Raw genomic sequence first — 26,321 nt, 5'->3', positions numbered from 1 at the left:
TAAAGTTTTTAAAAAGTTTAATGGAGCCAATAAGGCATATAAATTGTGTTCTGGCAGACATTAAGACCTGCTTTATCTTACCAAAGAAAATGGCACGTGTTTTACCAAAATTTGACAATCGAGAGTAAAGGGTACTGAGATTAAATTTCAGAGCACCAACTAAAACAAAAATAACCAAAAAATAAAATGTTACTCAACTTGGAAAGAGGAACTAGAACAAAGGCATAAAGGGGAGATTAAATATGTGTCCCTCGATCTCAAAATTCTGTAGGAATAGGAGTTCCGGCCACTTGTGAGCAATGCTTCACACCACCAAACTCCAGAATCTAAATTTACAACGATAGAAAAACAAAGATAATTCCAATGCATTTCTTGGCATATTCCAAAGGGAAGCTTGAAAGTATTCATAATACATAGGCTTGTCCGTTTCAGGTAAAATGACAGACTGCTATAATTCTTCCTGCCATTATATTCAAACAAAAAATGATCCACTTTTGCAAAAATTTAGAAATACCTCACTTTCATTCCTAGTTTTAGTATGGAATTGACTGTTTTAAATAAGGGCTATATCTATAATGAATACAGAACTTCAGTTCACACATTTCTAACATCCCATTCACATCCCACCCAGTCAATGAATATTATAGTTAACTTAGCCAAGTTTCTTCACAGAAAGGTATTACTAAATGGCTGAAGAAATTGCAAACTTTAACAAAGTGCTGTGAGTAATTACTGGAAAAACCCTTACACTGATTTGCAATGGTCTTTTAAGGATAAAAACAGGAAGTAACTGACACTGGACTACAAGTCTGCAAGGAAACATTTTCACTGTCCTACTTGATATATAATATAATAATATGATAGAATAAATTACAGTACCTGGCAGGCTGACATCAGTTCTTCATCTAAAAAAGACTATCATTCAGTTCAAGATATTAAAAATGAAGATGAAACATGCTCTAAAACATTGTAGCTACAAGAGGTCTTATATTTACTCAAAAGAGGAATCTATTCAGAACTTTAATTTAGGTCTACCTAACATCTAGAGAACCTCCATGCGATTCCATCTTTTCCAGAATGAGATTCCAAACTGCACTTTTTAGGAGAGGGATTGGAGAGTTGGGTTTTGCTATTTAAGTTGTGATCACATAATTAGCAGATAAGACCTTTATCTTCCACCCATTCCAATGGAAACTGCACAAATCAGTGTATTCATGAGAAATGTCCAACAGGATACAAAAGCTTAGAATAAATACCTACCCTACCACCATCCATCTCCCTCTCACTAATACTGAACCAAAAAGGAAGCCCATTCTCAAAGTTCATGACCTCTCTACTTGAGGTCACCTTGAATGCAGTCTACATGTTTACATTTACCATAAGGACAGTACCCTGACTGGGAAGTAGTACTTGTCTTAAAACTGAGTATTTTAAGCCTACAGGGTTAATCTGGGGGCAATTTAATAATATTGCTACTTTTAGAGCACTAACACACACAAAGTGAATCCAATAAAGTTCTGTGTATTGATTCAATATTAAGTATTAATTGCATGACCATCATAGCACCTCTATATATCACACAATCACCAAAATTAGAAACTGCTTTGAAAACTAAAAACAGGGCACAGTCCAATAATTAGAAGTTGCACACTGTTACTATAGAGAAACCAGGTGCATGGTACAGTGCTGCTGCAAAAATGGAAGCCTGCAGATTTGACAAGGAAGCCAAATTGTGTGTTTTAGACAATTTTAGGAATCTGGCAATACTGTTGAAGCAAAATACTCAACACAGCAGGAAATGGACAAAAAAAAAAAAAAAGGGCATTCTATAACCAAATAAACATCTGATATTTCCTTTCCCTTTGAGAATAAATACAGTTAAGGTCACTTTTAGCCTTGGAACGGATATGTTTGCCTATGATGATCTTGCTAACGACTACACGATATCTGATGTCCTCTGCTAGGATTATAGTTTTAAGAAAGCCATAGTTACAAGAGGCATCTACTGGAAATACCTAGAACTTCCTTTTATGGCAACCACTAGAGAATTCACTTGTCTTAAACAGTGAACAAGGGAAGATGGCCTCATGTTTCCTTTGCAATAATAGTATATGTTGAGGATCAAGTGGCTTTCAAGCAGCATGGTGGGTGTGAAAATGTTTGCAGTTTAGATCATTCTGTTGCGTTTATGGGTTGGTGAGTCTGTAATGACATCGCCACACTGGGCTGAGGTACGCTTTCTAGTTCCACCATTGTCCAAGTGGAGTGCCATTTCTTCTGATATGAAAGTGTTCAAATCGACATCATGGAGTCCATTTCTCCTTCGACTAGCATTCGATCCACTGCTTACATGTGTAGGAGAGCCTGGGGTACTCGAACGCACGCTTATACTAGCCATTGCACCACTAAGACCTAGGAAGAAGAAAAAAGGTTTTAGACTTGCTCGATTATTTAACCCTCTTGAAAGCAACCCACTTTACTTCCAATGTTGTCACAGTGTCAAAGGACGTCTGCCTCTTTTCTTTGTAAGGGGTCACCAGGGAGCAGTTAAGTTTGATTCCGGAAAAACGAATCATCTGGCTTTGACATATGAGATGTTTTATTGGTAATTCTACCAACATTTACAATATTGGTCACTACCAATTATTGGAAGCTTATTATGTGGCAAGCACCGTGCTAAGTATACAAATGTATCATGAAATCCTCCCACCTATTCTATGAGGTACATACTGTATTAATTTACAGCTGGGGACAGGAGGTGCTTGCTTTCAACAGGAGTACATTTTGGTTATCTGAGGTTACTATTCCAAAAGATCTCTCTGATACTTCTGTGCTCACACAGGGGAACAGCGATCATTTCCAGGCCTGTGTGGGCTTGTTCCAACATCCCCTCCAGATAAGGTGACTTCATAATTGATCATCCAAAACAGTACACTATTGAGCCTGAAAAAGGGTCACTATTAAAAATTTTGCTAGGACATCAAGTATGAAGTGAGTCTGCCCCGGACAAATCGGGCTATATGATCACCCAAGGTCTGGACTATCTTTGGTAGATATCCCTTAGAACAGCCTAACTCAGTATAGTCTATAATCCTTTAGAGAAGCGGTGGGGGGCGAGGCTGGTAGAAAAAAATCTGCTACTTTACTTCCGATGTTGAGTTACTTAATCCAGGATAGACCCAGCACTCAACTTGGACACTCATTCCTTAAACTCTTGAACAGTTGAGGAGGCAAACCTATGTTCCACTCCTAAACGTTCAGGATAAACCTGTGAAAGGCATGAGAGCCAGGAAACAGAAACCACAGCACTGAAGTTAAAAACCTAACATCACTGACAGTGGACTTTCCTTCTTATGCATTTCCCCTTACGCTATTCTAGCCTCACACAGGGATTTGCTATGGTCTGACTAAATTGATATAACATGATCTATCATAATCAATGTTTTTTATATCTTAGATTTTAAAATAAGCTTAGAGGTTGGTTTCGTAGAGGCCCGTTCTAATTTTATACTCTATAAATGTGATTGAAATTTGAACATTAAGTTGAAAAAGGATTCTCTGCTTCCTATCACATCAAATCTGTTAAATTCGCTTTGACAGTGTTCTTACTCTACAAACACTCTGTGAACATCCTCACACCCATGGCCTCAACCACCTCCCATACATGCTGATCATGCTCGGCAGCCCACACATCTCCCCTAAACGGCCCTCAACTCCCGCCTCGAGGAACAAACCAGCCCCCTCACTGCTCTCCCTGTGTAAGATGCATCCTCCCTACCCACTGGTGACCAAAGGAAACCTGATCGTGACCCTCTCTGGCTCTAAACCTTGCCAAGGCTAACGCCTATTAAAATAAAATAAAAGCTCTAATATTAGAGTACTTCCCGTGTCAGGCACTACATGAAGTACTTTTTAATTTCACCCTCAAAATAACCCTATGACATCTGTGTTATCTCCGTTTGCAGATGAAAAACCAAGGTTAAAAGTAAGCCACTCAGGGTCACACAGCTACCAAGCAAGAGCTGGGCCTCAAACTCTAGCAGAATCTGTATCTCTATCCACTGTTATACTGCCTCCTCTTACAGTCTGAATTATTTTAGCATGAAGTGGCTTCAGGGTCTGGGGCCCTGCCTGCCTCTTGGGCCTCACTTCTTTGAACAGTTCCTCTCCCTTCTTGCTCTCTTCACTCCCACCGTAAGAATGAATTGTGCATTGCCAACATCAAATGATCTGCATTTCCTTAACCCTTCCCACGTTACTCCCTGCCTGCCAACCTCGGCCCCTCGTTCCTCCTGCACCTGCTCCCTCTGAGGCTTCTTTCCTGGCTCTCCTACCTCTCCTTTTAATCTCTTGCTGGCTCCTCCTCCCTCCTGCTTGACACTCTCCGCTCCTTCCTCTTCTCCAGCCTGCCAGCTCCTTCCTCAGTGGCCTCTGTGGGCTTCTCTTCTGCCCGACAGGTTGGTGTCACCCAGGGTGATATCCTTGACCCCTCAGCCTACCCACAGTGCCTTGTTTTCCAAATCGGTGCCACCGGAGCAGGCATTTCTCCTGAGCTCAAGGACCCATCCATATTTCTAACTGCCTGTTGGATATCTCAAATTTAACATCTTCAAAAAGAAACTGCACTGCTCCCCCAGCCCACACAGGTTTATTAAAAATGAATAAATAAGAGAAAGGGAAAGAAACATCTCAGGTTAATTTTATATAGCACAGAAGAATCATTCATCTCATCCTACAGACAGTATCTTTTCACCTCTATCTAATGAACTTAACACGGTGCCTGGCACATAACCTTGATTGGATTCTGAAACAAACAGAATGCTTGTAAGTTCTAGCCCACATTTTGGAATCCAAAGCTGTTGTTTATTCACCTCTCCAAGGACAGGAAATAAACCAGGCAGCCCTCTTCACTTAAATCTTCACCATCAAGTTTAAAACTCAATCATTCCCAAATTGCCGGTTTTTCTTTTTGTAAGTTCTCCACTAAGACTGTAAACTCCCTGAGGGGAGAACTGTGCCTCTTTTTTTCTCATCTCACTGCCCATGACATACTGCTAAAAGATGTCTGCGTACTTGATATGATAACCTTTTCATACTTGTTTCATAATGTAGGAGGTTCTAAACGTAATTATACCGCAAAATTTGGGTCGTCAGCAGGAAACTGGGCTACTTCAGTAATTAAACTCAGGATACCTTTATCATCTGAAACTACAAAAGAACTCAACAAACCCCACCCCAGTGCCCTTCTTGTAAGGTAGAAGCAGCAGGGCAGCACACTTAACACGAAGGACAAACACCCAAGGCTCATAAAGCACTCCATCAGAAGGGAACAGGCACCTCACCGCTATTCTCCATGAAAAAGAAGAGACATTAAACGTCAGTTTTGTCAATCTGAAAATTCCCCAGTAACTTCCGGGAAATCACCATCTTTCTTCGGTGGGGTGGATGACGTGCGGCTTAGTTTGTCAGCTAAAGCAAAATCACCATGTGCAGCATTACCTACATATTATCCACGCTCAGCAGTGAAAATTCTTTTCCAAGTTTAACTATCTAATCTTCCCCAAAAAGACTTTTTCACAGTGTCAAAAAAAAATTAAGATTAACAACCAAAAAATATATATTTTAAACAGCCCAAATTTTATTTTATAAACCAGTGACAGCTACTAGAAGATGCTTTAGGAAACCTTAGCTGACCACATGAACAGTCAGGCCTATACAAGTACAGAGAATCTAAACAGGCTTCAGAACTAAAAACTAAGTTATAACGCCCAAGGGCATAAAACTTAATTTCTACCAAAAACACACTTTTTCAAAAGGGCCATGGGAATATCAATTGACAAAAGCAGTAGAACAAGTAGTATGATTAGACAGAAAAGTCTCAATTGCTTAACACAAGATAAACTTCTCAGTTTTAAAGTTTCTGCATCCATTTGTAATGATTAGTGCAGGAGTGGGGAAAAAAAGATCAGGATGATTCAATCATACTTTGAAAAGAAAGCTCCCACTGGAGCTAAAACAGCATTACAGTCCAGGTTATAGGAATTTAGGTTACATGGTAAATTGTTAAAAGTAGCACATAACTATTATTTTCATACCAAGTTCATGCTTAGGGTAATAAGAAAATCCTGTTTTCAAAATTAATTACATGTAATTCCAGTTTACCAGCACAGAGTTAGGTCACACACAGGCACAGAAAGAGCAAATGCAGAACCCAGTGAAGCTCCCTCCCTGCCTCGGGTAGCCGTGGCCTGGAGGCCACATCTACCTCTCTACTGCTTCCCAACGCCCTGCAGCACCTGCCAGAGCAGAGCTGACCCCCAGGAGAGAAGCAGACCGTGACTACTGTTGATCCACTCAGCCGGGTTCAGGACCCTCTGCAATCCACTCCACCAGTTTTCTCATCTCCAGTAGAAAGCAGGGATTTGAAATCCCCACAGCTTGAACAAAGTGATTAACATCTGACGGGGAACCCTAAGAAACTGGCATTCTTGCATTTGAAATGAATTGCACTATTCAAATTGATAGCACTCCCTTTGTACAAAGTTGTGTTCTGATTTTAAGCAAGCAAGCACTCATGTGTAAATGTCGTGTCTTAAATGCACCAGGGGAGGAGTTCAATCATTGAAAAAGGAAATCTACTAGGAAGATTTTGGTAATTTGAAGTAGATACCACTCCCCACCCCAATCTGTAAATTGTAATACTGAATTTTTATTGAAGTAAAGCACACTAAATCAAACCAATTACAAAGATACATGTGTCACACCAAAAAAACATTTTCAGTTATGCTGACAGCCCAAAATGCTTTCAATTTTTCAAAGACAGTTTTAATGCCATGGGAAAAATGCTCACGACGTTAAAATGAAAAAAGCAAGATACAGTATCATATATGCAGTATGATCTGAACTATGAAATAATTTTAATATTTATACATTGAAAAAAAAACTGGAAGAAAATGCACCAAACATTTAACTGCAGTTATCTCTGTATAGTGGGATAACAGAATACTGAAATTTTTACTTTTCGGAAATTTTCAAATTTTCCAAGAAATTAGTATTTATAAATCAGAAAACTAGTGAAAAAATTAAACTCAAATGTTAAACTGTGTCATAACTACCAATGGATTATTAAGTAAGAACCACGTGAGTAAACTGGCTTTGAGGCATGGCTGCATGGACTCCTTCTTAACCTCAATGAAAAAAATGTCCACCAAAAGTTTATTACAAGTTCAAAGCAATGTTGTATCATTGATGTTAGAAGCTTTAGTTAAGTTCTACCCCCAGAAACTTCAGTAGCTAATATCTAATCTTAATATACAAAAAATGCCAACTTTCCATTAAAAGTTGAAAGCTATCTTAATTGCCTTTAATTGTTCTCGTTCTCAGAAGCTGGTTTTAACAAAGGGCATTAATTTAGAAATTCCAGCCTTCAGAGGAATTTTAATTGAAGAATATTCTTTGAAATAATCAATTTGAAGCAATTAAGAGATGAGATTGCTTTGGTGCATTAATCTCTTACATCTTAATTTCCAAAAAGTTTTTAAGACATTTTACTGATCAATAACTATTGACAGTTCTGTTACTTCAGAAAGATGCAGACTGCAACATTCAACATGCATTCACTAAGAATCTACTGTGTTCCACACACTGTGCTAGAGTGTGGGCAAGAGGAGAAAAGGGGACTGTAAAAGGTGGATGGATATACACCCCCCACAGGTCAGTTCCCATGAGTCCTCAACAACAGAAAATTGCACCGAGTTTCTTTTACATTGTACCATCAGTTTAAAAGTACTGAACCTAAGTACTTGTGTTAACCGTCAAAATTTGTTTCTAAATATTTAGCTTTATCCATGGAAGGGATGAAAAGTGACAGAAAGGGGGGGAGAACCAAGCACAAATACTTAAATTTCTACTTAAACGTACCGGATCTCAACTGTCTAGGAAATCTTATCAGGAAGATTTGTTCTCACCAAAATTTGGTAACTTGTCTTCTATATCACTCTAGTGCACAGAGGCCAAAGAACGTTTTGACAAAATAACAAAAGCTACAAAAACCTGTGCTCAAAGGAGCAAGAAAATCCAATTGGTTCAGGCTGCCTAGAATCACAGCTTTCCATAAACTCCAGGGGAAGAAGGTATCAGTTTTACGTATTTAGTACGACAAACTGGGAATTTGCCTTACATTTTTTCTAGGTAAAAACTCCCATCTGACCTTATACCCCTGAATACGATTTCAAATGATTGCATTTTTAAGGCCCTACTTCCAGTTTCTCCAGATCCAAGAATCTGTCAAGCAACTTAATGATTTAAGAGAGAATAAGGATCTCTAAGTAGCCCAGAGAAAGACTCTGTTACAACAACAAAAAAGGAAAAGCCAGAAATGCAGAAATGGAGCCTATAACTCCTAGGGTGAGGGCACTGTGCCTCAATCTGCCTGCCTGGGTTTACACACTTGCAAGGTCTCAGATAATTCTATGAGGGTAGAAACTCCTGGAGGAGAGTGATTCATCTCTGGATCACCTGCCCCTACTACTAAGCCTCTAATCAACAGAGTGATTGGTATTGACTGGGTTCAGTACGTGTTGGGCAAGAGGAAAGGCTACAGAATGACCCTGTACGCTTCATTTTGAAAGACCACATCTTCCACAGAGGGATTTTAATTGCAGAAATCAGAACTCACACCACCACATCCATAAAAAGAAAGAGTTTTCAACCAAAAAGGCTTCAGACTTCAACACTCACTAAGAAGCTGTCAACTCACAAACTGCTTTCTTTAAAAAAGCCTTTCCTTTTGTTTCTTTCCCTTTTTTTGCATTCTCAGTGTCACATTAGAGCCGAGACTGCCTGCCTCTGCCAGAGTCCTCTCAGCACTCACACCAGCGGATGCACTAGCCCACTGTCTTTTTCAAACTTGTTTTAAACATAAAAGAAACTTAAAATTGGGCAAGGTGGTATCTTAAAGCCAAATGCCAATGACAGCAATGGTTCCCACCAATGCCTATTACACCACACTCTGCATGCTAGAGGCCTTTGAGTCTGAAGTGATGAATTTTACAGAGGATCAACCCAGGCCCAGTGGGGTTAGCTCCTAGTACTGCAGTTAAGAACGTCATCAAAATGACTTTTGGAACTAAAACCAAGTGTCTCTGATTTTAAGTCTGAACCAGAGCCAGAAACCTGTTACAGAGACCACCTCTGAGATGATGTGAGTGAGAGAAAGGCTTGAACAAAGTTATCAAATGAGTCGAGCCTGACTTGGCATCCAGCTTCCTCTCCCACCCAGGTCTCCATCTTCCCTCCATGAACACACGCCCCGCTCTTACCCTGGACCCTTTTCACCTAATCCCCTTGAAGACAAACAGAGCTCAGCAGGAGGAGAGCAGATTTCAATCTAGGGCTTTCCAGACACAGCACTAGCTTGGGCAAGTCAACTTAGAACCTCTCTCTCCATCCAGTACAGAGAACATCATCAACTTCACCGGTTTATATCCACATGAAACAAGCTCAAGATCTTAGCAAGTAACACAAGAAAGTAGTTAACAAATTTTAAATTATCGCTCCCCCTGGAGCGATAACTGCAATTTAAAAAGCCACCCTTACTGAAAATGGAAGGGAAAGTATCCTCAAAGGCCACCGGAGCTCCAGGGCTATTTTTACAGTAATGCCATCCAGAGGCAGAGGGCGCTCACAGGACTGAGAACGAACCAGAAGTCCTCCTCTCAAGGCAAAGAACACTTACACAGTGTTGTGAAAGGGTAAGTACTCTGCTCAGTTTCTCATTTAATACATCATCTTTCACCAAGACTGCCTTGGAGAGGTTAACCATCTTGCCCAACGTCATACTGGGAATGTAGCCTATACACAAAGCCTACATACTCTTCCTACTAAAGCGAACCAGAAATATAGCAGGTCACAAGCCATTCATCTTCAAGCCTACTCAACCAGATTCACCCATGGAGAAAAACCCCAGAAACAGATACAACACTCATGTATTTTTCTGATGTCTTCAGAGAAGAAAAATAAGCCTAGAGACCTTTCCCATCCACCCCCCACACCTACGAGGGGGGACCTCAAATGTACAAATATAGAGCCACAGAGGTTAAGAACACGCATTCTGGAGCAGACATATCTGGAATATCTAGCCTATGACTTACTTGATCTGTTCCAATTTAGCCAAATAAGCCTTTCTTCATCAATAAAATGGCAATAACCTGGGGTAAGTGTCAGGATTACCTGAGCCCTTCCTCAGCAGGGTGCTGACACAAAGTAAACGCTAAAAGAAGAGCTATAATGGTGTAGCATCCTCAGGCCCCACCCCAAGTCTCCGTTGTTCTAATTTGAGGAGTTCACTCTGTAGCACTACTCCTAAGGCACACCTGTTACATTCTACCCTTATTGTAGTCACTAGGAACCTGCAATCCTCAATGCTCTCTAAAGGTCCTCTGCCCCACTGTGCTGTATCCCTTCACTTCACCGGTGTTAAACTCAAAACACACCTACACCAGGTTCTCTGCCAGGTTCTGTTAAAGCCGGAAGCTCCAAGACCAGGCCCCTGCCCTAACACAGCGCAGTCTATTGGAAGGAACAGCCATGGAAACAAACTGGGAGAGGAGACGCACAGTTCAGGGAAGGCTTGAGGGAACGGGGAGAACAAGGAAAGCTTCATCACAGAAGAGACATGCGATCAGTCTTAAAGGATGAACAGGCAGAGAGAAAAGCTCTCAACAGACTGGACAGTACGGCTAAGATATCTGACCCAAGGTCAGGACCAAATCAGAAGGGTCTTGCAATGCCGTGCTGAGTTCTGACTTCACCCTACAGGCCATAGGTAAACAAAGGCTTTTTTTCAACGAAATGACAGATCAAAAAGATCTCTCCAGTGAGCCCAGGAAAGATGGACTAGTGATGGGTCAGCTCAGGGCTGGGAAGCAAGAGCAGGAAGGAGATTATTCCAAGAGCCCAGGGCTCACCTCCTCCAGAGGGCTCCTCGGAAGCCCCGGCCAGGCTGCACTGTGAAATGTCCATTTCTGCCTCCAGAAATGGACATTTACACACACCACAGTCACGACGGTAAAATAAATTACCCACGTACGTGTTCACCTCAACAGAAAAGGAAGCACTCTATCCATTTATACACTCCCAGAGACTGCACAAAATCTGCCATGTACATGCCTGCTGAAGGGCTAAAGGAGGAAAAGACAAGTATCTGCTGTTTGGGGGGCTGGAAGGCTTAGGTCAGGTTGAAACCTTGTGTGAGACAAACGCCTGTAGGACACCCTGGTGGAGACGTCCACCAGAGGACAACAGGGCACAGAGTCAGGAGAGAAGGTCTACACCAGAAGCACACATTTCAGAAACTAAGACTGAGATGGCTCTTGAAGGGCCTGCAGGAGGAGGTGGCTAAGGCTAGAGTCCTGGGAATGTAATCTAAGTCAGTGAAAGAGCCTGAGGAAAGGTCAGAGAGGCCCAGTAGCCTAAGAAGAGGGAACAAGGAAAGGAAAAGCTCCAGAAGAGAAAGGATGACCTGAAAGAGAGATAATCAGAAAGGTATAGAACGACAAAATGGTCCAGATGATTTTTGGTCTATCCGAAATTTTCTGTTCACATAAAAATGAGGTGCCAGGTATTAATTCAGCTCTCAGTAAATTTTGAAAAATATTCTTATTTTAAGACAAGGATCAACAAGGCAATGACAGAAATCAATTTAGCACATGCTTATGTATTTCTTAGATTTCTCTGTGAGTTTAATATTCAGATAACTAGATGGGACTAGATCCCATGGTACACAGAAAATAAGCAATATGTTGCAGACAACTGCCAAAATAAAGCACTGGATTATGTTCTTTAAACCTCAATATCCATTCGTTGACCCTTTAGATTAAAACTGTTTGATAACCATTAACTGATGTGTTTTTGATTGAAACAGTGTACTTAAGGTCTAAGGCAGATGAGGGTATTGATCAGAAGATCTTACTCATTATCACACCCTCACTGTCTACATACAATACTTTGTAAGCATCTTATGTCTTGGCCATTTTTCTTCAGATAAAGGCATATCTTAGGTACATATGGGTGCATTTGGTGCAGGCTTGTATTTAGGATAAAGAAAAACTATAGGGGAGAATTATCCTCTCTTAGAAAAAGCGGTAGGATCCCCAGGATTCTTTGAAAAAGAAGAAATCACTATGAGCTCCTACACTCATGTTTAGTTTGATTATAAACTTAGGAAGTCTGCTTCAACATACCAATTCTTTTCCTACGTCCCCTCAAGCACTCCAAAACTTCATGAATTTAGACCCTCCCTCCAACGCAGAACTCCAAGAACTTCAATTTGAAGTCCCTTATATTTCATAGATTTGGCTAAGCAAATTATATGCAAAACCAAATTCTGACATGTAGCCTAATCAAGATGTTTCCAAATATATTTTAAAAGATCATCTAAACAGTTTTCACTTCTATTTACAGACTATTGAATAAAGCAATCATAAGGCCACCTGGCTATAAAGTTAGTCATTAACCTGAATTACAATTTAGTTAACAATGCCCTATTACTAGAAATCATTCAAATTACTTTAAATACTCAAATAAGACTAGTACTCCCCTCAACACATTGATGTTCCCTAAAACCACCAGAGCACAAGGCTCAGTATAACTTATGTTTCTGTATACTCTTTCGAGGGGTCCTATTACTGCACCACAACACTATTTCAACTACAATAACTTGGTGTACAAACTCTAGGAATAAGAGTACACTGAGTCTCCAACATACTCTAGATTGGTGCTACTTGGTAAGTTTATTGAAGGGAAAGATTATTTTTCTACATAGCTTTGTAATTAAAAGTTTTTAACGCTCACAATTTAAACCTATGTCAAATTGTAATTAAAGTTTTTAAACCCTCACAATTTAAACCTAAGTCAAAACTATAAACAATCTCTTCCTAAAACTACATCATCACTAAAACTCCCAAAGTTCAGGAAAATAATAAATCACAAGTTAACAGATTCAACTTAAGAAAATGTAATGGAAGTTGAAGGTTATAGTAGAAGTGTTTTGGGGGGAGCTGGCTTGTCCTTTTTACAATATCTACAACTGCATTAAGATTTTATAACAAGAGTGCCATTTATGTTTCTTAAAACTATCTTCTAAAGTATAGTATAACACAGAAAAAAGACACTTTAACAAGAGAAGTATGGAATGAATCATAAATCCACTTGATGATAAAGGAAGAAAATGAGAATGCCTAAGGAAGACAACATCAAATACTACTATCATGCACTACAATTAATCTGACAAACTATGTACACGTCTAGTAATTTTTTCCAAACTTAATGGTAAAGATATAAAACTCATAATTCAATAGGAACACATCAATCTCTTTTTTGCCTGAGTTTCCAAAGTTCTGATGGCCTAACTCTTCTACTGTATTAGAAACAGCAGGCAGTCTTAAGTAGTGCATCCATACCTCATGGACTGTCTTGCAATAAATGTTTTTTTAACTTATCATAAACAAACTCACAATCGGGAGGAAAAGAACAACGCTTTTTCCAACCCCATGTCCTGACTGGGGTTTTAGGTAAAGAATTAAGGTTTGCCAAAGAGAACAACAATCTCTATAAGCACTAAAGCGTCAATGATACAGAAGCCCTTCGTATAAATCCCACTATTTTTATTACCAGCTTACTTTGTTTTGGATGACCTACACTATGGCCCAGAAATTTGAACTTTTTACAGCGCTCATGACCTAACTCACTAATTACTTCTATCTGCTTAGTCACTTGCACAATCCATGTTTTCATTGTGGTTTCAACCAAGTCTTATTATTTTGTTGTTGTTTTGTTTTTACAGCAGCATTAAATGTCGTCATACAGAAAACCTCTCCCAGTTCTATTTGGAAGTCTGTATTAGAGAACAACAAGCAACAACAGACTTACTGACTACATACCCCAGGCTTCTCCAGTAATACATAAACCCCTCAGCCAACAACGCCTTTTTATGGCGGGTCTGGCCTGGGGACATGGTAATGGACTGTCCTGACAGTCCTGACTATCAAAGCAAGGACCTAAGGGACAACAGACATAAGGAAAGTTGATTATTCTTACATCTGTCCACTCCCACTCGGGTCATCAACTCTCGCCCTCTACAGGCACACTCAGTAACTTAGGGTGTCAAAGGGAGTTCCCATGAGAACGAGCCCAATAATTACTTGCCTTTCTTGCCTGTCATTGACCAGGCAATTATAAATGTAAGAATTCCTAAGACACAAGAACTTCCTCTTTGACTCAGAAGAGTAAGAAAACACGTACAATATAAGTGTAAAGCAATAAATGCTAATCAATGTTGTAAAAGACTCTGTTATTGTAACACCAATAAGCTCAAACTAACTTTCTAAAAACATTTTTTAGGACGGGCTAGCTAACATTCAAAAATTGCCCATATAAGTTCTTAGCTTACATTCTATTTAAACATTTTCTAGAGCAAGTAGTTACTATAATAGACAAAAAACAGACAATGTATCTGTACCTAAACCTAAATGTGAAAATGGGTCCACAGGCACACTCTTAACCATTTTTCCAAAGAAATATGTTTAAACGGCTTTACCATGCAGAGCTATGGCTTCCCGGAAGGGTTGCAAATCAGTCTCTACAGATGAGCTAGTTTCCGTTGAAGTAGCTCGGTTAGGGGACACTACAGTCAGTCTTGGGGGAGCTCTAGAGTTTCGTGGTGGAGGAACTTTTCCACACAGGAAGCTGATCAAATCTTCTCTACGAATAGTTCTTCTGCGCTTTTTAACCCAAGCCAACACATCCTTATTGCGTCGCTGATAGCCAATCTGAATTCCAATATCAAAACTTCGCTGATGGGTATCCACGCTTTCTGTTAGAAAGAATGAGAAAAAAGACACATGATGATCAGTAGCCATGCTGCATCCTCTTCTTAAGAAAGCCATTTTACAAGTTAACCAAGACAAATACCAGGAAGTATGGGGTTCTCTAAGTCTATCAGTAATTATTAAAACATACTTCATTCATGTTTGAAATGTTATACATGACAATCTTAATGGTCTAAATTCAGAGCTAACACATCACACAGTCCTTAGGAAAAAAATATTTAAATATAAATAGAGGGACTACTTACTGCTAGCCAAATTACCATTTTTAAAATGCTATTCCCTAAAAACCTTTGCTATATTTAATCTAATTAAGCTAGCTTGCTTAATAATACTAACAATAGGTAAATTATTAAATGTTTATTAGTACTGTACTCAGCTTCGCCTGAGAAAAAAGGTAACATGAATATATGGAGAGCGGTCCTACTGCCCCCTTACTGCAAATGAGGAAACAGGTACTGAGCACTGAGTTAACTCTACAAGGTCACAGAATATACACAAGAGCTGGAATTTTGCTTCAGAGTCTGTGGTTCTTAACCACTAAGCTATACTGCTCTCCTCCAGAAAAGAGCAAATTCTCATGAATTCTAAGTAGGAGCATCACACCATTCAACAGATGACTAAATACTGCAAATCACTCAGGCCCAGCTCACCTGCATTTACCATGTTTTGCAGGTGCACTCCTACTGACAGGTTCAGCACCAAGAATTGGGAACACACTGAAGGCAGTGGCAAACATTTTAGAAATAATAGGGGAAAATTCTTTTTTTTTTTTTTTGAGAAAGATTGGCCCTGAGCCAAGATCTGTTGCCAGTCTTCCCCCCCGTTTTCCTTTTTTCTCCCCAAAGCCCCAGGAGATAGTTGTATGTCATGGTTGTACATCCTTCTAGCTGCTCTATGTGCGGACACCGCCTCAACATGGCTTGATGAGCGGTGTTTAGGTCTGCGCCCAGGATCCGAACCAGCGAACCCTGGGCCAACGAAGTGGAGTGTGCAAACTTAACCACTACACCACCGGCCAGGTCCCAGGAAAATTAATTCTGATCAACTACTCAACACCAAACCAAATAGCACAGTGGAAACAGGAAAGGCTTCATTCATTTCCGGAAGTAGGCATATTTTCATTCTGCTTCCAGTTCCTAACAGTTTTCTGTAACTGATAACCATTCCCAAAAGATCCTGCCCTGAAATCTCTCAGACTGGCCTTCCAGTCTCCCTGTAGACAGTGTCCCCTGCAGATACTGAATCCAAGTTTTCAATAAAATGATCCCTGACTTTAGTGATTTTATATAATTGAAAAAAGTATTTGGAAATTTAAATCACTGCAATTTATTTCTAGCTTAGCTGCTATGCTAGCAGAAAATCACCAGTATATCTTCAATGACATTAAAGAAGATGGTTCCTTATCCCCAGACCTTTTGTAAAAGCAGTAATTCTTGGTAACACAAAGAATCATTTCTCTATTACTTTTCCTGGCCTTGACTTTTCTTGATTCCTTGTATGTTACATCTAAAGTAGACTCTGAAAAGAAGAGCAATCATCAATGAATGAAGAGCTGTGTCCCATAAAGAGAGACAATAATCCAGACACCACAGAGGCTCCCAAGCTGCAAGAATTTGCATTATTAAAAAAGATGGCAAGAGGGCAGCACAAGCAAAACTTTTATAACAAGGCCTATTCCTTAGCAGATGATCAGTCCTTATTGGTAAAAAAAAAAATTTTTTTTAAGATGGAAGAAGTTGTCCATGGGAGCACTCACTCTTGAATTAAACTCCATCACATCTTTGAGGAACTACACTATTTTAATTTTACAGATATAAAAAACCGCTCAGAAATGCAGTAATTTCTCCACTGTCTCATTACTAGAACAATGGCCCAGTTACCATGTGAATCAATGTCTTCTGATTTCTCATTTCATCATAACAAAGCAAGCATGAACTCCATTTTGAAGGCAAATAATATTTAAGAGGATAATACAGCACTTGCCCATCTCTTAAGTCTTAAAGACTCAGATGAAGCCAACCTGAGAAGTGTGGATAAACTCGAATAAGATGACCTTGGAAAGCTGTCTCTAGACCTTAAGTGACTCTGAAAGAGCTGGAAGCATTTTAAGAGAAATCAAGTCATCAGACAAACTAAGCCCAACCCACAGGACCGCAGAAAGGAGAAGTGTCAACTGTGTGAACCTAGGAGCAACCAGTTTTCTACAAACCTGCCTTACCTAAAAGAATTGTTATAATCAAGCTCATAACTGGAGAAGTTTCCGTTTCCAAACACAATGACTGAGGAAATTTTGTTTTTCAAGAACCAAATGGAGGTAGGCCCAGAACTGAAAATATAGAGGAAAAAAAGTTGGAAGCATGAAAGAGACAGAAGAAACAAGTTCCAAGTAGGCTTGGTTAGTGCAGAGTAAGATGAAGAGGCTTGTAAACGTACACCAGGCAAACCAGACAGCAAAAAAAGAGAAGCTAAACTTGATACAAAACTCAAGAGCCAAAGGGAAGGGGCCATGTGAGGTGGTATTAAAAAAAACTGACAACCCTGGGAAGAAAGTGCTTGGAAAAGTTTGGTTGGTTTTGACTGAAGTCACAAGGAAGTCCCAAAAGTCAGATCTGCAAGGGGCTGATGCTGTAATCACAGATCCGAACAAAGTTGGAAAACTCAACATTCACTGGTTTAGATGGATGACAGTTATAGAATAAGTTGTGAACATCTTTTAAAATTTATGCAACTGACCAATCATTTCACCTCAAAAAAACTGCTCAAGTCTCAACACCAGAACCAAGAGCACAGGAAAAATCAGGGATTTTGTAAACAATGACTTTTACAGACTAGATGGTACAGGAGAAAAGCAGATACAACATTTAAGGTCTTCAGGTTCATGCTTTTACACTGCCTGAGCATAATTTGGTTTTATACCACTAACAGCATATCCTGAAAGCCAAATCCAATTACTTTACCACCCAGATTAATCCAATCTGTTATTTCCCTAAATAGAAAAATCTCATCTTGACAATAAAGCATTTAAAATACAGTCCTTATGTTCAGGACTTTAAATAGTTACTGGGTTGAAAATAAAACCCTCCTATCATATCTTAAACTAAGTAGGAAAGACCTGAATGCTTATTGGAGAATCTTTGGCATGACTAGACTAGACTTATAATTACAGCTTAATTTAGCGTCCAGTAGGATGATACACACACACACACACACACACACACACACACACACACAGGTGGCCTCCTGAAGGCTCTCAGCCAAAGACTGTTTTGAATGTATCCGAACCTTGACAATATGACACCCAATTCTAGAAGTGCAGAGCACAGAAACTGCTGGGACAGTCTGTGTCCAACACTGTTTTACTGATGCCAAAGCCACTGTGGAAAAGGGCCATAAGCTTAAAGGTTAGGCAAAGCCCAAGGGCATCATAATGTCAATCTAACCTTTAATCACAATACACTCATTTCCTTATTCAAGAAACACACTGATTCATACAAGTCAGAACCGACTTCCCGTTTCATTTTTTTTTTTAATGTTTTTATATAAGCAGCTGAAATTGAATTCGAGAGATTTTTAGAAGTCTAATCCTCCCACCACTGGCAGGGGGCAGTAGGCACAGAATCATACTGATTTCTGAGGTGAAGACCAAATGCAGAACTTTCTCACATGATACACAATCAAAATTAATCACATTTTACTACCTACAGTTTTTTGATACTCACAAATCTTATGAGTTAGCCAGAACAGATATCTGAATTTCACAAACAAGGAACAGGAACTGAGCCTCAAGGGCCTTGCCCCAAGTTAGTAAGTGGCAGAGTTCCTTCTACAACACAGTCCTTCCTCACAATAGAGAAGCCATCCCCCGTCCTCCTGAGAGGATCTACAAACCATAAGAGCACACTGCTAGATCAAAGCCACACTTCCAAGGAATACCAATAACTACAAATATCTGAACTTCTTAAATCTGCACTAACCAACCAGTCTGCCACAGGAAAAAATATATTAAAAATGTTTCATTTCTAAAAACAAAAATCTGAGTCACCGGCAAAATAAAACTGTTTTTCCAATGTTTTGAGAAAACACCTCCTATGTATTCCCTAACGAAGAAATACCCAAAAATAAGCACTAACTTCTATATTTATTTAATCTTCACCTAGCACACAAAACAAAGGAAAGGGACCAGGGAAGAATCAGCAGCCACGCTGCCTGGCATCCATTCTTGTCCTCTGTTTCCTAAAGGCACTCCAAGTTTTTGTTTAGATAGCTCTGGGGGACGCTTGTCCACACGAGCTCAGGGGGTGGAACACGTGGTGAGTCCAGACTACTGTGCATAACCCCAAACCGTAGCTATGACACTGGTTCTGAGTAAGCATGTGACCCAATTCTGGCCAACAGACGTCATTTGCTGGTAGCTCCTAGGAAAGAAGGTGCCAGGCTCTTCCAAGCTTCAGTGAGTGGCCCTGAGATGTGAGCTGCCAACATACTGCAACCAGTCTGAAGACAAAGCTCGTATGTGCATGAGCACACACTGCGAGTGGAGAGCTGCAGAGCAGGGGAGCCTGAGCAGCTGAATAAGTCAATCCTATCCTTGGCCTTCGAGTTAGACGGGTGTCAATCCATGTCCATACCATTGAAGCGAGCCTGACTTGTATCGGCAGTCAAAACAGCCTTTTACAGAGAAGTTACCCATAAGAAAAGGAATGTCTTCTATAAAAATTTAGACAGATCTACAAAAGACAATAGGAATGACTGAGGCTACTGTTCTTTATAGTAAGTTTAAGAATAAAATGTAATGGGCCGGCCCCGTGGCTTGGTGGTTAAGTGCGCGGGCTCCGATACTGGTGGCCCGGGTGCGGATCCCGGGCGCGCACCGAGGCACCACTTCTCCGTCCATCCTGAGGCCGAGTCCCACATACAGCAACTAGAAGGATGTGCAGCTATGACATACAACTATCTACTGGGGCTTTGGGGGAAAAAATAAATAAATAAAATCTTTAAAAAAAAAAAAAAGGGGCCGGCCCGGTGGCGCAGGCGGTTAAGTGCGCACGTTCCGCTGCGGCGGCCCGGGGTTCGCCGGTTCGGATCCCGGGTGCGCACCAATGCACCGCTTGTTAGGCCATGCTGTGGCGGCGTCCCATATAAAGTAGAGGAAGATGGGCACAGATGTTAGCCCAGGGCCAGTCTTCCTCAGCAAAAAAGAGGAGGATTGGCATTGGATGTTAGCTCAGGGCTGGTCCTCCTCACAAAAAAAAAAAAAGAATAAAATGTAAGACTGAGGGTTTCTAATTGTAACCCACAGTAAGTTTTTTTTTTTTTGAGGAAGATTGGCCTACGCTAACATCTGTTGCCAATCTTCCTTTTTCCTTTTTTCTCCCCAAAGCCCCAGTACACTGTTGTGTATCATAGTTGTGAAGTTGTAGCTCTTCTACGTGGGACACCGCCTCAGCATGGCTTGATGAACGGTGAGAAGGTCTGCACCCAGGATCCGAACTGGCAAACCAGGCTGCCAAAGCAGAACGCGCGAACTTAATCACTACGCCACCGAACAAAGTCTCAAAGTTAGCAAGACAGTCACAAACCAGCTCCAGAAAGTCAAGTTGTAAGGAGCTGAAATTCCAGTATCTGTCTTGGTAGAACAGGCTTTCTCTGGCCCTTTGTCAATCACTCGCCACTTGGCCCTGGAATTTTCAATATGTTCAGTTCACTTTCAGTTTACATATGGCCCAAAATGGCTACACTGAAGCGAGACAACATATTATAAAGAGGATTTGGCATCAAGATGTCTCAAAAATAAGGACTCAAAGGGCATCATACTGTTCTTCTCACCTATCAATTCTATTTATATTTAGCCCTTTTAGGGAAAGATGAAAAAGGAAAGTACATGCTACAAAGCTTATTCCAACACAAGTGAAAACAAAAAATAAATTAGAATTTCTCCCCTTCATCTTAAGCACTCTACCCATAGCGAGAAGCACCTGAAAAACAGAACTTAGCCACCAACAGAGTCAACGCTTGAACACCCATTATATGCCAGCCCTCAAATAAGAACTTGTGCTCCAAGTTGTGGGTACTCAGCCCCACTGAGAGTTGAGAAAACCAAGGAGCACAATGGTGAAATATCTGCTCCATTATCTGTCTCCAGGACTACAAGGCCAAGCCATAACGGTCTAAGACCTGAACTCGGACAACCGGGCCAGAGATCGTAGGATTACAACGCTGGCCTTCTGCAAGCCCCTCTGGAGTACAGAGGCGCCTGGGGGCAAACGTTGCTCAGGGAGAGAACGACAAACAACTTTAATATAAACACCACCAAGAGAAAGGTCTGGACATATGTGGTAGGACTCAGTATGCAACCAAAGTTTCAGATGCAGTTTTAAAGTGTGGAGGCAAAGAAATGGAGCTTAGCATAAAACAAGAACCAAAAAACAAAAACATGGTGCCAGCCCGGTGGCGCAAGCAGTTAAGTGTGCACGCTCCGCTGCGGCGGCCCGGGGTTCGCTGGTTCGCATCCCGGGCGTGCACCGACGCACTGCTTGGCGAGCCATGCTGTGGCGGCGTCTCATGTGAAGCAGAGGAAGATGGGCACAGATGTTAGCCCAGGGCCAGTCTTCCTCAGCAAAAAAAAAAAAAGAGGAGGATTGGCAGATGTTAGCACAGGGCTGATCCTCCTCACAAAAAAAAAAAAAAAAACATTAAAAAGCTGAGAGAAAGAACAGTTAGAGAAGCACTGAGAAGGGCTCTAAGGGGTGTGATCAAGCACTGGCTCAGAGGGGCTGCAGAAGAGCTAGGGCACCAGCCCCCACCTCAGGCTGACCCGCTGAGGCACCCAGGAGAGCCCTGTCCCGGAGGACAATAGCCAGTCCAACCTCTCTCCTGAGCAAGCAGCAGCAATTCAGAATTAGATAGAGAGAATACTTCCCTAATGCGGAATCAGGAGACAGAGACTGAAAGCACTCACCCGAGGAAACGGGGGGTGGATTTAAGAGGCAAACCCAGAGAGGCTTGGTCAAGCACTTCCCAGGCAAGCATCAACCCCGGCTAGACTAAAGCGCCTCAGTTTAACTTCTCACTCCCTTCTTTAGCTGCAGATATCAAAAACCATTACTAGGCCAGGGCACAACAGGACTGAATGTTGAACAAACATCATCCCTCTTAGATTTATTAAATCAAGGTACCAACAAGAACCAGCCATCACGATTTTTCTTCCCCTTTCCAAAAAAGGATGCCAAACTCTGGCCCTACTATGTGGAGCACAAGGGACCACCTACTCCATTTTACTGAATTCTGTCCACACTGAGGGAACACCCCCACTCACTCTCCTCCAAATCCTTCCAGACACATCCCAACCCAAAGGAGCCAACTGTTCAATTTTTCAAAAGCCCATGGGCAATAAAAAGGGGCCCCCTGCTAGGCTTTTACCTCAATTCTGACCTTCCTCTGTGCTCATTTTAGGAGTTATCGAGAAGCTGGTTAAAGTGCCAACCTCTCCCAGGCTGCAGAATGAGCCACTTTTAGCTTGCCAGATAAGTGCTTAATCATACAACACACAGGAGCACTGCCCACTTGAAGGGATCCCCCCAAAATCTTCCCCCTGTACATTATATTTAAATATCTAATCAGAACTGTGAACACTCATTTAAATTTACCACTACCTAATGCTGCATGCACTGTGACACTACCTTGCTAATTGTATTGGTTCTATTTAAAGTATCCAATTATTCCCACAGCTGTACAGCACTGATGTTCTCTAAAGACCACACCCTGAAAAGGAGGAAGAATGAGAGGATCTGCAGAGCATTATCCATGCTCTCCCTGATGCTGCTACACTACCAAATTCCACAAACCACAACTTACCTTTTCCATCAGGAAAAAACGGATGTTATTTCATTTTACAAAAACAGGATACAAAAAACTAGTTTAAGAATCCTGCATTTGCAATAATGCAAAAACCTCATATAATATTTATTGTAAAAAAAAAACAATGTATCTCATTAAGTTTTCTGAACAAAAAAACCTAGTAAATTACAAGATCTTCAAATCAACTAATCAATCAATTAAGGGATTACTTCAGAGTTCAGCTTTTGAGCTCATCTTATATGAAGAGTTAGCGTTACAAAAAACTGCCAGCTTTAGTCCTAAAGGGATACATTCTAGAAGTACACAACAGCACCAAAAACTGAAGAGAAAAGCCAGAGGACAGTCATATTGCTGCATGGTCTAGGCGACGAGTCTGGCATAGACAAGGCACTCAAAATGTGTTGCCTCCCCTCTAAACAAAAATTGCAACAAGCGAATGGATAAACCATGGTATCCCCATACAAAAGCATGCTACTCAGCAAAAAAAAAAAAAGGGCACTATCTCTTAATACCTGCAATGTGAACTCAACGGATCAATCTCAGAAACGTAATGGTCAGTAGAAGCCAGACACGAAAAGCTACATACTGTAAGGTTCTACTGACAACATTGCAGAAACAGGAAAACCATACAGACGTCAATCAGATCGGCGGTCACCAGGCGCTGGGGTCGGCGGATGGAGATATTCTATTTCTTAGCAATATATTTGTCAAACTCAAGCTATACATCTTAAAGGGATGCTTGTACCATATATAAATTATACTCCAAGAAACCTGAGCTTTTCAAAAAATGAGTTTTAAGTATTATTTCAGAATTCCCTGTCTGGATGAAACCAAGAGCCATTCCAGAGAATGCTCAAGACCCTCAAGCACTGACCGACATTAAGGAAATTTACTCAGGAATCACAATTTCAAGAACTCAGCTATATAAAATCAAAGTTGCCCACTGGGGCACCATTTAATTGTGTTTCCCTTTTTTCGGGAAGCCCGGACTATTACTTCCTCATTCCCTTAAATTAACATTCTACTCACCAGTTTCAAGTTACGTTCTCAAATGACTGTCCCAAAAAACTACAAATTCTACCCAAGAAATCTCACAACATGGGATGTTTTTCCTACAGAATGCTACTGTCATTTCCACATTCTTACACAACAAGAATCCGGGAATCAAGTCGCTCCACAGCCTGTGTTTCAACCTATTTTGACGATTTTGAAATGCACCAAGTTCCATCACCGTTACCACAAGCTTCCAGAATCTGTAAAACATTTGATGTAGCTACATTTTTACGGAAACAGTCAAATTCAAATCTTTTCCATGAAAACCTTGCCAAAAATCAAACCCAAGTTTCCAAATCCTCAAGATCGTAAGATAAAAAATCTAAACTCATTGTTACCTTAGCGAGCACAATGGGCAAGAATGTCTCCATACAAACCTTCACGTCATCACAGAGGAGGGAGAATTAACGCCAGAAAGCCACTACCATAAAATACACGTCTATCAACTCACACTCCCATCACAGACCTCCTGCCAACAACTGACAGACAGACACTAGGTAGTTTTGAAGGCACGTATCTGACGACGCTGCCGGGGAAGAGCGGCGTGTTGATACGCGCGCAGCTTATCCAAATCAGCCAATCCTCCACGCGTGCCAACGCCACCAAACTATCACGCTCGAAGCGGCCGAACTCAAGAAGCCTTTCCTTGAGGAGCTTACGAGTGTCCCTCCCACCTCTCTGCGGCACAAGACCGTCCGTTCTTGTCTTCCCCGGGGCCCCCCTCCAAGGAGAAGCGCCTCTCAGCCGCCTCCCAGCTCAAGGCTTCCCCGCCTGACACTCTGGCACCTGTGACATTTGGGGCAGGGGGGTGGGCACGGGGCTGTCCCGTGCACTGCAGGATCCTCAGCAGACCGCTCTCCGCGATGACTTTCAGAAACGCCTCCAGACAGGCCCAACCGTCCCGGGGGACGAGGGGGTCACAGTCGCCCCAAGTGAGAATTGGTGGCCCAGCTAGCCCACCCCGGCAGCTCTCAACGCCCCGAGACAGCGGCCGGGCTGGCGGGGTGGGCGCAGGGCGGGAGCGAGGCCACAGCGGGGCTCGCAGGCCCTCCCCGGCGCCGCCGCCCTCCCCGGCGGCACTGCAGCAAGGTTATCTTTACCTTTGTAGAGGTTGGTGACGGCGGTGGCTGCGTTTTGGAAGGGGACCCAGAGCGACAGTCCTGGCTGCTGACACACTCGGTCTGAAAAACGAAAGACACAAAGACAGAGACAGAGAGAGGACGAGAAAAAGAGAGAGAGAGAGCACTGTTACTCGGGCGTCGATCGCTCCGCAACGGCCATATTAGGTTTCGCCATTTTGTTCAGGGTTTCGGGCTCCCCCACCGCGCGGGAGGGCGGCGGGAAGGGGGTCGCGGCGGGGTGGAAGGGGCGGCCGCGGGGCTCCGAGGCGCAGCGGGGCCGGGGCGCGGCGCGGGGAGGCCCCTCAGTCCCCGCCCCGGCGCGGCCGCCTCCCTTCGCCATTTTGTGACCGGGGGCTCCTCCCTGCCCTCCCCGGCCCGGGGCGCCCGGCGGCGGGCCCCAGAGCGGACGGGCCCCCGGCGGCCCCCGGCGGGCTCCCCCGCGCCGCCCCGGCCACCGGCGCCTCCCGGGGCCCGCCTCCCTCCCGCGCCGCCATCTTTGGGGAGGGGCGGCGGGGCGGCGGCCGGGCCCGGCGGCCGGGCGGGCGGGCGGCCGGGGCTCCGGGCGCAGGGGCGGCCCGGCGCAAGATGGCGGCGGCGGGCCTCACCTTTGTAGAGCTGGGCCACGGCGGTGGCCGAGTTCTGGAAGAGGTGCCACAGCTTCTGCTGCTTGTGCTCGGGCTGCGCGGCGGCCGCCGCCTCCTCCTGCAGCTCGGGGGGCAGCTGCTCGTCCTGCTCGGCCTCGGCCAGGCACTGCCGCTCCCACTTGGAGAACCAGTGCTCGGGCCCGTGCTCCTGGATCTCGGCCTCGCCCTCCTCTTTCCGCTCCTCCATCCCCCGCGGCCTCCCGCGGCCTCGCCGCCGCCGCCGCGTCCTCCTCAGGCGGGGCCCCCGCGGGAGCGTCGTCGTCGAGCGGCCCAGCGGCGGGGCCCAGCGACCGGCGGCGGCTCCTCGCGGCGGCCCAGGCCTCCTGCGCCCCGACGGCCGGCGAGCCCCGCCCCACGGCCCCGCGCTGCCCGGGCCGACCCCCGCCCCGGGGCTGCCCGCCCGCCCCGGGCCCCGCCGAAGGGCGCCGCGGACCGGATGAGCGCCGCCGCGCCTCGCCTGGCCGGCCCGAGTCCGTCTACCGCCGCCCCATGGCGCCGCGGCCCCCACTAGGGCCGCCGCCGCTGACCGCCCAGCCCTCCACGCAGCCCAGCCAGCGCCGCCGAGCCCACCCTGAAGACTAAGGAACGTCGTCGTCGCCGCCGCCGTCGACGCCTCTGCGGCTGCTGGTCTCCGCCCTCCCCCGCCCACATGCTGACTGAGGAAGCGCCGCCCCCTCGGCCCCGGCTCCCCTGCCCGCTTGGGGCGCGCCCGCTCCGAGGGCCCCCATTGGTCCGATCCGACCGGTTCCGCGTGCCGG

At 43.3% G+C, this 26,321-nt stretch overlaps 1 protein-coding gene across 1 annotated transcript; it reads right to left on the bottom strand.

Moving 5' to 3' along the window:
- On the bottom strand, positions 1-26,130 carry HAPSTR1 (HUWE1 associated protein modifying stress responses). Its single transcript, XM_087449611.1, has 4 exons — positions 25,525-26,130; positions 24,899-24,979; positions 14,597-14,872; positions 1-2,412 (listed from the first exon to the last, which is right to left on the bottom strand). The coding sequence occupies exons 1-4, from the start codon at positions 25,748-25,750 to the stop codon at positions 2,168-2,170; spliced, it is 828 nt and encodes a 275-aa protein (XP_087305737.1). The 5' UTR covers positions 25,751-26,130; the 3' UTR covers positions 1-2,167.
- Between the last annotated feature and the right edge of the window lie 191 nt (positions 26,131-26,321).

This window comes from Ceratotherium simum, chromosome 26 (genome assembly GCF_057802395.1).
Source record: "Ceratotherium simum simum isolate JZ-2026a chromosome 26, ASM5780239v1, whole genome shotgun sequence".
In the NCBI taxonomy this organism is placed as follows: Eukaryota; Metazoa; Chordata; class Mammalia; order Perissodactyla; family Rhinocerotidae; genus Ceratotherium; species Ceratotherium simum.
This window is presented reverse-complemented; position numbering and strand designations above follow the sequence as displayed.

Coding starts and splice junctions, on each gene's coding strand:
- HAPSTR1 (XM_087449611.1), bottom strand. CDS start 25,750: ATGGAGGAGCGGAAAGAGGAGGGCGAGGCCGAGATCCAGGAGCACGGG. Junction 24,980..25,524: donor CGTGGCCCAGCTCTACAAAG/GTGAGGCCCGCC, acceptor TTCGTTTTTCAG/ACCGAGTGTGTCAGCAGCCA. Junction 2,413..14,596: donor GGAAGCCATAGCTCTGCATG/GTAAAGCCGTTT, acceptor TCTTCTTCCTAG/GTCTTAGTGGTGCAATGGCT.